Below are 12,989 nucleotides of genomic sequence, written 5' to 3' on the forward strand. Positions count from 1 at the left end.
TCTCTAATTTTTTTAGTGATACATTGCTATCTGCCATTCTATTGCTTCTCTCTATCTTAATATACTTTTTGAAGGCTGATACAATGTCTGTCTGGTCCATGCTGTGTCCTTCGTCTCTAATGATTCTTGGCAAATAGTAGGTACCCTACAAATATTTTTGAATGAATAATGAATGAAAGACCTGGTCGAAATTATTGTGTCATCTTCCAAAGGTTATATCTATTGAAATCATATGACTAAGAAACCTTTGTCTTCTGAGTCTCTGAACTGATGAGACAAATGTGGAAAAGAGAAATTATGAAATAATTTTTAAACTGCTAAAAAAGTAACCGTTGAGAACAGAATGAATGATATTAGCCAAGTATTTAGAAATTTAAGTCAGTTGCATTTATGGATGTCTCATTATTTGTAAATCAAAGGGGAGAGAGAAAAGTAATGACTCATGTTACCATGATGCTGACGTCACTCCCCCACGTTGTTCATTCTTCACTCAAAATTATAGCAATCAATTTCCAAATACTTTAATTGCAAAGAAAAAGGCTGAACCTATGGAAAGTGCTGCTGAGTGAGCAAGTGCTTTGGGAGATAAAACCTAGAAAAGTGGGTTGAGCTAGAGAACGTCAGGTAAGGACTAAATACAGGCCATAAAACAAATTATTACTGAAAGTATGAATATGAAGGATTACATTCTGCTGCTCGGAATCACAGGATATTAAAAACTATGTCACAGAGCTACACATCTATATATTTTGTGTATGTATGCATGTATATCTATTGAGAATGAGAGTACGAGAAGGAAAAAGAAGTGATAAACAAGATGGAAAATAAAAACTAAAAAGGCCTTTTTTCTAAAAAAAACCTGATATATTTTCAGAGTCGTTTTCAAGGTCTTAGAAGAACAGAACCCACATAAGACAGCTTCCTCTGAGTGGCCCATCACATTATTTTATCATTGTTTAAGTATAATATATGTTGCCATTTCCTGTTTTACTTCATTGCTTTAATAATTAATCTAATCCCTTATAAATAAATGCAAAACTCTTACGATTCTACAATAGTGCAAAGCCTTGGCATAAACGCTACTGCATGATGGCAGTTCTGGAGAACGACCCATTGTTCTGTTTTGGTTAGGGCCTTAGCAATGAGGTCTTCTGCCTTAGCTTCCCGGCCACGGCCCAGAGAAATCATGGTCACGTGATAGGTTGTTCCTTTTAACTCTTGTGCAAATTTCAGGAGCGCATCGGTGATATCCATCCCTGTATAACAATGTGGAAAGGTACATACAATTGCAAATTCCTCTAACTGCCTCTTAAAAAATTACATCTAGCATTTATTGAGTGGTGGTAGGAGAAGGTATAGACATAGTGGAAAAACTACAGTATTTGAAATTAGTACCTAGAGTTCAAATTTTGACCCCGTCACTTACTATGTTTCCCCCAAAATAAGACCTAGCCAGACAATCAGCTCTAATGCATCTTTTGGAGCAAAAATTAATATAAGACCCTGTCTTATATTATATTATATTATATTATATTATATTATATTATATTATATTATATTATATTACAGACCCGGTATTATATTATATTATGTCATGTTACGTTACGTTACATTATATAAGACCCGGTCTTATACTATAGTAAAATAAGACTGGGTCTTACATTAATTCTTACATTAATTCTTGCTCCAAAAGATGCATTAGAGCTGATGGTCCGGCTAGATCCTATTTTCGGGGAAACACGGAACTAACTGGGCAACCTAGGTTTTCTAACATACGGGGATGATAATATCTACCTATAGCAGCAACTGCTGGTTACCTATTCCAATATCACTTGTCCCTTCCTCCTCTGTAGCTGAACCCCAATGTTACTTGAGATGGCTGTGTACCCAGGTAAAACACTTTGTTTTTAGCCTCTCTTGCAGCTTAGTATGGGCATCTAAGTTTTGTGAATAGGCTTTGACAGCAATGTTTGTTACACAGTTGTGTAATTGTTCCTTGCCTCCATTCTGTTGTTTACAGCATGGATGTGAAGACGAGAGCCCTAGCTGCCATTTGGGGCTAAGTCTTCAAGAAATGGGCAGCACCCATTATGAGGGTGTCAGGCATATAGCCAGTTGCTTTGCATAGAAAATGTTTCAGATGAGAAAGCCTCCACATGGAGGCATTTTGATTGAGATTTTTGCCCAATAGAATCGAAGTTTGAAAATGGTGAATTCTAAAGACACATTTGATTTGGAGATGACGAAGAACAGGAGATACATGAAAAAATATTTTGCTTAGGGTCTGTAGACCAAAGACAAGAAAAAGGAAAAGAACAGCATTTGGAGTTTTGAGGAACACAAGGGGTGGGTCAGCAGGACCACATGTTAATTTTATAACATGTACATCCTTTCATGAGCCAATGTGAATGAAAAGTTAATCAATGCAAGGGAAGTCCCAATTTTGCAACCAATAATACATGTTTGGGAGGTATTTTCTGAACAGAAAACTAGTGCGGATCAGTTTTTCCACATTTGTGAATCTGGGCAATCTTAGTTCTCTCTTTGTTCTTTTACATTTTTAGAAAGATTCATTCTTAATATACTTTAAAATTTAAATCTGTCCCTTCCCCAAATATTTACATAAGAATGGGAAAATATTTTAAACATGAAATAACCTGACACAGGACCCACTTGTCTGTATCTTTTGACAAAATTGATTCATCCTCTTAACTGTTTACAAGCAGCTTACCATGGGTGTGAATAAGAATCAGTGGGGTTCTGGCACTGGATTGTTTATACACTTCTTTCCAGGTAGTTCCAGTTCTGTGAATATATTCACTTCCTATTTTTTCAGTTATGAACTTACTCACGGAATTACTTAAACTTTCTGGCCTAAGAATTTTAATCTAAAAAAGAAAACATGGAAGATAACTTTTAAAACCACCCAAAGAGATATTCACTATGATAAACAAACAAACTAACTAACTAACTAACTAACTAACTAACTAACTAACTAACTAACTAACTAAGATGTATTCATTCAGTTGGAGTTATGGTGTTTCTGGGCAAGTGTAACGGGAGAGAGTCTATGTGTGGTGCGGAAACTGCAATTATTGCGCTCAACCCTCATAACTTGGTTTTCAGGTCCAAAGCAAGATCTCAGTCAGAGTGTGAAAGAGACAGAGGCACAAGGTGGCCTTCGCATAAAGGAAGGGCCCCATGTGGAATAGGGGTATTAGTCTCTACAGGTACCAGGTGGATGACATAAACTAGAGAAGTGGGTTGGATAGAAGAAAAATAATTGTCTTGTGTAAGAAAAACAAAGATGCAAATATGATGCTAAGTGGCAACCAGCCTTCAACTTCAGTGTCAGGAAGTAACTGGGAGGCAGAGGAGACTGCTGCCCTGGTCCAAAGTGGCAGACATGACTCAGCTCCAGTTACTGCTACTGAGGATGGCGGGCCCAGTATTGCCTGATTTTCTAACTTTTTGATAGAAACTAGAAATATGGATTTTCATGTGCAATCTCTCAACTTGCAGAGTTTGGCTCTAAAAACAAAACTAAACAAAACAAAACACTAAACAAACAAAAAACTTGTATACTAATGTTTATAGCAGCATTATTCACAACAGCCAAAAGGTGGAAGCAATCCAAGTGTCCATGAACAGATGAATGGATAAATAAAATATGGTCTATATATACCATGGGATATTACTCAGCCTTAAAAAAGAAAATTCTGACACCTGGTACAACATGCATGAACTTTGAAAACATTATTCTAAGTGAAATAAGCCAGACACAAAAGATAAATATTGTGTGATTCCACTTACACAAGGTCCCTAGAACAGGTAAATTCATAGAGACAGAAAGTAGACTGGTGATTGCCAGGGTCTAGTGAGAGGAAGGGAGAACTTCTTGTCTAATAGGTACGGAATTTCTGTTTAAGATGATGAAGAAGTTCTGGAAACGGATAGTGGTGATGGTTGCACAACAGTGTAAATGTACTTAATACCCCTGAATTTTACACCTAAGTAGGGTTAAAAGGGATTATTAGAATTACATGAAATAATGTATGTATATTTTGCCAAAACAAGAAAAATAGAAAATTTACTTTAAGATATACATGTACATAGAATTTTTAAAATACTGTATATTTTAGTTATCTTTACTTGAAGACTTTGAAGTCTTGTAAGAAAGATTTCCTTAAATTCAAAATCCATTTGTTTAGTGATAAATTACTCTTGAAATGTTGAAAAAACAACAACAACAAAAAACTGTGGGCCAAATTAAACAGGTCTATAGTCAGATGAATTTTTTTTTTTTTCAACCTCTATCTAGAGTGAAATATAAAGTGTTGCAAAAATAAAATTTAAGGAAGACATCAAAAGAAGTATTGGCTATCCAGGCTGGAATTTGCAGTTTAGGGTCAAGAGGGGAATGAGAGGACGGAGCTTTCCCTCACTAAACTGGAGGGTAAATGTGAACATAAAAAGATTGTTTGAGGTAATAAGGACAAATTTAGGATGAACTACTTTGGTAAAAGGTAATATAGAGTTACTGCCAAGAACACAGATTTTACAGTCAAACTCTGAGTTTCAATCCTGGCTTTATCAGGCATTTCTAAGCCTTGGCTTCCTATTTTGTAAAATGCAGAAAACAATTGTGCCTACCCCCCCTAAGATTATTATGAGGCTTAAATGAAACTACATATGCAAAATGCTTAGTATGCTAAGCTTTTGATATTTTAAGGGGCTCATAAATGACCCCCATTCACATCTCTAACCCAGCCCCCTCTCCTCCCTCCTACAGCCAGATTCTGAAGCAATTGAGAAACAGAGGAGTCAGGCAAAATGTCACCTTTGTTACTAACACAGGCCAAGCTGGTGGATGTGGTGGAGGTGTGGCGTAGGTGCGAAGCTTCCTGATACTGAACCCTAGAGGTAGACAGACTTATGGGTCACAAGCAGTGCTGGGCAGCCATTGGCTTTTTTTTTTTAAAGGGCCTGCTTCTGTATAATTTAGGGCATTGAGAAGCAGAGCAGAAAGTAAGCTTTCTGCAGGCAGGCAGATCCCAAGAGGGCCAGGAGAGAAAGGGCTGAACAATGCGTTCTGAGTTTCTCTCTCACATTTACCCATCTGATAAATCCTTCCTCCTCTCTAGGGAGGAGTGAGTAAGGGGACAGAGAGATGTCAGGAATGTTACTCTAACTGGACTCCCTCCATGAGAAAGAAACATTAAGATGGAGTGTAAATTCTTCTCTCCAACATTAACATTTATTAAACAGTAGCTTGTGAAACTGATGTTTTGCTATGACAGCTGAGATTCGAAGGGTTTAAGTTACTGATAAAGTGCTCAAAAAATTTACAATATCAATATTTTCTCATAGCACACCTTACCAAAATAAGTCTTTGAAATGGAGTGAGTTCCTCCCAGGGAAAATGTATAGGACTACATAATTCTTCATTTTCATTCACAAGTTCAGCTAGATATAATTTAGAGAAAGAAACTGAGATTAACAATCAAACACTTTGGATCACTCAAAGATACTACAAATGAAAACTTTTGTTTATGAAGTTGTTTTTTTTAAACAGGCTGACTGCTTTTAAAGTGAGCTTTATTTCTATAGGATTTGAGGCATCACTAACTATCCTTAATACTGCAAAGGAGGGAGACATTAAAGTTAAGTTTGAACTTGGCCCTGGCAAAGCGGTTGATGAATAGTGCTTTAACGAGATGATAGACAGCTGAAGGGAAAAAATGAGAAGCAAAGGGCATGGCCTACACTTGCATATGTGATGTGTTTTTTTTTTGTTGATGAATATAAAAAAACTAATAACTTTAGACGTTAGACAGTTTTATTCATAATCTACCTTTAAAAGGTATAGGAAATGAGAATCAAATGGAAATGCAACAAGAATCTCAAAATTTTGAAAAAGTGAATATCGACTCCTGTTATCACTGCAGTAGAGTCCTACTGGATCACAGTATCTTGCAAAGTGGGAAGTCTTCTAGTTCTCATTCTAACTATCCCAGATACAGCTATCATTTCTACCTGCCTTACATTTCTGTGGTATTTCCCCAATGTCTAACTTTAAATACAACTTAGATTATAGAAATAGCTTTTTAAAATATAACTAAAATAGGTTTGTTGAGCTTATAAAAAAAGTCCATGATACATAAAAAAATCTAGCTACAAATTGATAAATTTGGGGTTATTTGAAAAATAAAAAGATCTTCATTTTACAAAATGGGTCAGTAAAAGTTCCTTTAAATAAAAGATATTGACTCATAATACATGATGAATCCAAAATTGATTAGTGATGAATGCAACAAAATAAAATAATGACCCAGAGGGAAAACTCTAGGGGAGAATTTCTTAATCAGAACTGGAAATCAAGAAGCTATAAAAGAAAAACAAATAGACATAATTGATTATACAAACATTTAAACATTTGTGTGGTGAGATACTAGAAACAAATCCAATAGACAATGACAAATTTTGAAAAAATATTCAATGAAAAGATTAGTTATCTTTAAAAACACAAAAAATTAATCGTCTTACACTAATGAGGTCCTTACAAATGGACAAATAAGAGATAAACAATCCTGTAGAAAAATGGTGTAAGTACATGAACAGGCAAATCCAAATGGTCAACAAACATCGGAAAGGCACCTAAACTTGTTAGTGGTCAGCGATATTCAAATTAGAGCACTTTAAACTTTTCAGATTGGCAAAAGTTAAAAAGGATCAATTCTCTTCTTGGAAAACGAGCATTCACATATTGGTTGGTGGAAGTATGAATTATCATGGATTTTAAAGAAAAGCAACTTGGCAGCAACTATTAACATAAAAATGATATACTTTTGGCCCAGCAACTCCACTTCTGGCTACCTATCCCATAGAAATAAAAGTGAATGAAATATGTGTAACGATGTTTATTTATTGCACAACATAATTATACATTGTGGCAAAAATCCAGAAGCAAAATGGAGAAAAATATGGGAGGAAAACAAATTAGGTTGTATCCTGAATAGACGTGATGTGGGTGGCAGTGGCAGGAAAAAGGGAGGAGGAGAGTTCAAAGTGAAAAAACAAGGACAAGATGTGCTAAAAATAGCAAGTCATTTAAAGCACGTTCTATTTCCTATGCAATTAAAAAAATATATCTGTTATATAAAACATATCTGTTACATAAAACACGTATCTGTTATATGCAGAGGTTTGTTCAGATTCAAGTGTCAAAACTAGGGTAGTCTATTTCACCTCTCTGAAATTTTGACTTCTCATCAGAGTTTCTCATCGACCACGACGTTCATAGTAATCATTTCACAAGACTGTCGTGAGGATTACATTAGAGAACATGAGACATGGTGACAACAGAATGTTCCTCTTTTCAGTTTTTTTTCATAATACATTGAACTACACTTACAAGTTGATAATCTACATACACATATAATCAAGTTAGACTAAAACATTGAATGCTTTCTTACTTTCCTCCGGTGATTTTTCACGGTCCTCCGATGAAGCATTTTCTGAAGAGAAGGGTACGCTCATCAGAAAATATGCAGCCTTACTGTTTTTAAAAGCATTCCATTGTGATGTATTTGATAGGAGGGATTTGCATAGAAGAGAAAATGCTTCTAGTTGACTGTTGACATATTGGCACTGCTTCCACATGGAACCTGATAACCACTGAAGATGTCGATTTCTACACGTTTCATATAAGCCTTCATGGGAAAGGAAAAATTGTCACATTGGAAGAGATATATCCTTTACCTTTTAGTTACAAAGTGGATGCTTAATAAATATTTGTTGTTGAGAAAAAGCCATTTTATATAATAATTAATTACGTAAAAGGTAACGTTTCATGGTGGTTAAAAAACAAAATTTACCATCTTAATCATTTTTAAGTGTACAGTTCAGTAAAGTATATTCATATTGTTGTGAAACAGATATCCAGAACTTTTTCTACAAATCTGAAACTCTGTACACATTAAACAACCGTTTTCCCCTCTCCCTACTCGTGGTCAACACCACTCTACTTTCTGGTTCTATGAATTTGACTTTTTTAAGATACCTCATATAAGTGGACTGATAACAATATTTGCCCTTTTTCTGACTGGCTTATATCACTTAGCATGTCCTCAAGCTTCATCCATGTTGTAGCATGTGACAGGATTTCCTTCTTTAAAGGCTGGGTAATATTCCACTGTAGGTATATACTACATTTGGTTTATCCATTCATCCATCTATGCGCATTTGGGTTGCTCCGACCTATCGGCTATTGTGAATAGTGATGCTATGAATACAGGTGTGCAAATATCTTTGAGACCCTGTTTTCATTTCTTTTGGATTTATACCCAAATATGGGATATGGTAGTTCTATTTTTAATTTTTTGAGGAACCCCCATACTGTTTGCCATTACAGTTGCATCATTTTACAATCCCACTAATGGTGCACAAGGGTTCCAGTATCAGCACAGCGTTGCCAGCACTTATTATTATTTTGATAGTAGGCATCCTAATGGGTATGAGATGATAGCTCATTGTGGTTTTGATTAGCATTTCCTAATTATTAGCAGCGTTGAACATCTTTTCATTTGCTTGTTGGCCATTTGTATAACATCTTTGGAGAAATGTTTATTCAAGTCCTTTGCCCATTTCTAAATTGGGTTATTTGATTTTTTTTGTTGTTGAGTTGTAAGACTATATATATATATATTTTATACATTAACTCCTTAACAGATATATAATTCAAAATATGTTCTCATTCCAGAGGTTGAATTTTCACTCTGTGGATTGTGGGCTTTGATGCACAAATGTATTTAAGTTTGATGCAGTTACATTTGTTTATTTTTTCTTTTGTTGCCTGTGCACTGGTGTCATATCCAAGAAATCATTGTCCAGTGTTATGAAAATTTTCTCCTATGTTTTCTTCTAGGAGTCTTATAGTTTTAGGTCTTTGTTTAGGTCTGAATCCATTTTGAGTTGATTTTTGTTTTTGGTGTAAGGGTCCAATTTAATTCTTTTGCATGGGGACATCCAGTTTTTTTGTTGAAGAGACTGACCATTTTCCATGGACTGGTCTTTGCACCCTTGTTGCAGATCATTTGACTATATACACATGGGTTAATTTTTGGGGTCTCTATTTTGTTCCATTAATCTCTGGCTGTCTTTATGCCAGAACCAGTGTTGATTACTGGAACTACATATGTTGAAATCAGGAAGTGTGATGCCTCTAACTTTGCTTTTCTTTTTTAAAATTGTTTTGGTTATTTGGAGTCCCTTGTTAATTGTTTTCTGGATGTCCTGTAGCTTTTATGTCCCTTTTTTTGCTTCTTACTGCCTTTGTATTTCATGGATTTTTTTGGTAATTATATTCAATGATTCTCTTTTCATTTCCTTTTCATTCCCTTGGGACTCCAAATGAATTTTAGGAAGAAGTTTTCTATTTCTGCAAAAAATGTCATTGGGATTTTGACAGAGATTGCATTAAATCTGGAGATTGCTTTGGGTTAGTAATGGTATCTTAACAATGCTAAGTCTGCCAATCCATGAACAGGGCATGGCTTTCCATTTATCTGTGTCTTCTTTAATTTCTTTTAGTCATGTTTTATAGTTTTCAGTGGAGAAGTCTTTCACCTCCTTGGTTAGGTTTATTCCTAAGTATTTTATTCTTTTTGATGCTACTGTAAATGGGACTGTTTTCTTAATTTCCTTATCCTATGTTTGTCGTTACTGTATAGAAATGAAACTGATTTTTTAATATTGATTTTTCATGTGCTATTGATTTCTAGTTTCATTCCACTGTGGTCAGAAAAGATACTTTATATGGTTTCAATCTTCTTGAACTTGTTAAAACTTGTTTTGTGGCCTGACATGTGGTCTATCCCGGAGAACGTTCCATGTGCACTTGAGAAGAACATATCCAGGAGTGTTGCTATCGTTGGGTGGAGTGTTCTGTGTACATCAGTTAGGTTCTGGTGGTCTATAGTGTTGTCCAAGTCCTCTACTTCCTTATTGGTCTTGTGTCTGGTTGTTCTACCCATTATTATTATTTTTTTTCCAAGTCAAGCTGTTGTCCTTTCAATCTTAGTTGTGGAGGGTGCTGTTCAGCTTCAAGTTGTTGTCCTTTCAGTATTAGTTGTGGAGGGCGCAGCTCAGCTCCAGGTCCAGTTGCTGTTGTTAGTTGCAGGGGGCATAGCCCACCATCCCATGCAGGAGTCGAACAGGCAACCTTGTGGTTGAGAGCACACTGGCCCATGTGGGAATCGAACCGGCAGCCTTCAGAGTTAGGAGCATGGAGCTCTAACTGCCTGAGCCACCGGGCCGGCCCCTGTTCTATCTATTTTTGAAAGGACGGTACTGAAGTCTCCTACTGTCATTGTGTTGCAGCTATTTCTCCCTTCAATTCTGTCAATGTTTGCTTCATATAATTAGCAGCTCTGAGGTTTGATGCATAAAAATTCATAATTGTAACATCTTCTTGAAGAATTGACCCTTTTATCATTATACAATGTCCTTCTTTGTCTCTTACAATTTAAGTTTTTGCCTTAAAAATCTAATTTTCCTCATATTAGTACTGCCACTTCTACTCTTATCATTTGCTTAGAATATCTTTCTCCATCCTTTCACTTTCAACCTATGTGTATCCTTAAATCTAATGTAAGTCTCTTGTCGAGAGCGTGTAGTTATATTCTGTTTTGTATTCATTAAGCCAATCTATGTCTTTTGAACAGGGAGTTTAGTCCATTTACATAGTTATCTGTAGGGAAAGATTTACTACTGCCATTTTGTTAATTGTTTTTTGGATGTCCTGTAGCTTTTATGTCCCTCTTTTTGTTTCTTACTGCCTTTGTATTTCATGGATTTTTTTTGTAATTATAGTCAATGATTCTCTTTTCATTTCCTTTTGTGAATACTCTACAGATGTGTGTGTGTGTGTGTGTGTGTGTGTGTGTGTGTGTGTGTGTTTACTCTATTAGGGTTCTCCAGAAAAACAGAATAGGACATATTTAGAGATACGTGAGGAGATTTATTGTAGAAATTGGCGCCCATGATTAGGGAGGCATTTGCCTTGAGGATGGCCCTCGCCAACATGGATGGGCACCATCCAATCCAGTGAGGAACTAACCAGGAGAAAACAACTGAGAAATGGCAAAATAACGCTCTTCGCTTGAGCTTCACCTTCTTCTGCTCTCAGATGATCTTTGGATCCAGACCAGACTTAACACCATCAGCTCCTCTGGTTCTCACGCTTTTGAACTCAGGCTGAATTACACCCCTAGCTTTCCTAGTTCTCCAGCTTACAGATCATGGGACTTCTCAGCCTCCATAATCATGTAGATTAAGATGACAATAACTATAGCAATTGCCATTTATTTATTCATTCATTCCAAAACTACTGAGTGCCAATTATATGCTCAACAGTGTAGGGGATACAATGATGAATTAGACATTGCACGTATCTCAAGATGCCTTCAGTTTGATAAATATAGAAGCACTGAGTTGGAGCACCTTAGAAATCTTTTAGTATTTTTCAGGGAAACATGTGTATAATGGGTTTTTACTAAATCGAGAGCAATTACTTTTACTTACTATCAAGTCTAGGCTGGGGCATCACACCTGGAATATTTATCCATATGCCAGAATATAAGAAGATGTTCCATTCTTTATCTGGTAGGAAGCCAATGTCATCCTGAGGTAGACTTTCATTAGCCTTGTGTTGCATGATTGTAGTACAAAGCAGAAAGGAGAAGCAAAGTTTATGCTGATTAAATAGAGCCGAAGAGACCACCTATGGGGAACACATAACTGTTAGATTAATCTGTCTATTAAATACATTTTCAAAATTCACATGAAAGAATGTCTCACCTTAAAAATATTTCTTGTCAACACATTTATTGAATTTTTAAGATGCCTCTCTAAGGGATTTTCCTCACATTTTAACTTAGGTTCTTTTGAGAGATTTGCAATTTCCTGAACTTCTTTCGGAGACCTTTTCTCCCTTTTGAAACTGTGTTCTTGTTCTTTGCTGCTGGAAACTACTGATAACGCAAAAACTTGATGAAACCAGTCTAGGGAGAACTGGTACATGTAATTGATTTGTGTCAGACCAGCCACCAGAAAGTAGAGCAGGGCACCTCGAGTAGCAATGGGGAGATAGTTTTTACGAATTGCTTGAATTTCACTTTCTGCTTTTTCTGCTGCATTGATGCGCTTTGAAATTTCATTTGAAGTAATTTTGGATTCTCTTAAGAGGTCTACAATTTCCTCATCATCTAATACACATCCTAAAGAAAAACAACAAATAAATTTAAATAAATAAAAACCGCTGGACCATTAAATGGCAGTTTCCTCATTCTGTACTCTTTATGTAAGAGTTTTTACTGTTGGTTTTTTGTTGGTTCTATTTCAAAGATGAGCTCTTAGGTTAAGATGTCATATTTCTAATAAGTTTGATAACTAGCACACATGCCCCCCTTCTCACTCCCTCATCTCTTCTTTATATAACTTTAGTGTTTGTGGATTCTATTTTTTATTATAGGCTCATGAAAAGTAGTCATTCCATCATAAGGAATACATTTCCACTGTGATCCGCTACACATATAGAAAATAAAAATAAAATTTCCATAAAATAACAAGTGTACCATTATTTCATGTGATACACCGTGATACTGTCTATTGTATTCTATTTTTTAAACAAATAAAATTGATAATGGCCAATGAAATTGATTTCTCATCCCAGTAGTTGGCTTCCACTTACCTTTTGAAAAAACACTGCTCTAGAAACCCAGATAATAATAATTCTATCCCTTTGACATATTTAAGACAGCTCTCATATTTCTATTATAAATGCTACTGTTTTATTGGTTGTTTATTCCCATTTTCCTCAAGTGCTTTTTTTTTTAAATGATATGATTTCTAGAACCCTCATCACTCTTGATACTTATCTCTGGATACATTTCAGTTTGAAAAGAGACCTCTTAAAATGTGGTATCTGG

The 12,989-nt window shown here is 35.6% G+C and overlaps 1 protein-coding gene across 1 annotated transcript in view; it reads right to left on the reverse strand.

The window, feature by feature from the left end:
• The window catches only part of DNAH14 (dynein axonemal heavy chain 14), a 202,746-nt gene that overhangs the window by 21,629 nt on the left and 168,128 nt on the right, over window positions 1-12,989 (reverse strand). Inside the window, exons 69-74 of the mRNA XM_074316462.1 lie at window positions 11,860-12,278; window positions 11,584-11,782; window positions 7,476-7,712; window positions 5,381-5,466; window positions 2,732-2,888; window positions 1,046-1,256 (exon numbers count right to left, since the gene is read on the reverse strand). Of these exons, the coding sequence (XP_074172563.1) occupies window positions 1,046-1,256; window positions 2,732-2,888; window positions 5,381-5,466; window positions 7,476-7,712; window positions 11,584-11,782; window positions 11,860-12,278 (1,309 nt within the window). The remainder of the gene's footprint in view (window positions 1-1,045; window positions 1,257-2,731; window positions 2,889-5,380; window positions 5,467-7,475; window positions 7,713-11,583; window positions 11,783-11,859; window positions 12,279-12,989) is intronic.

This window comes from Rhinolophus sinicus, linkage group LG12 (assembly GCF_036562045.2).
Source record: "Rhinolophus sinicus isolate RSC01 linkage group LG12, ASM3656204v1, whole genome shotgun sequence".
NCBI lineage: Eukaryota > Metazoa > Chordata > Mammalia > Chiroptera > Rhinolophidae > Rhinolophus > Rhinolophus sinicus.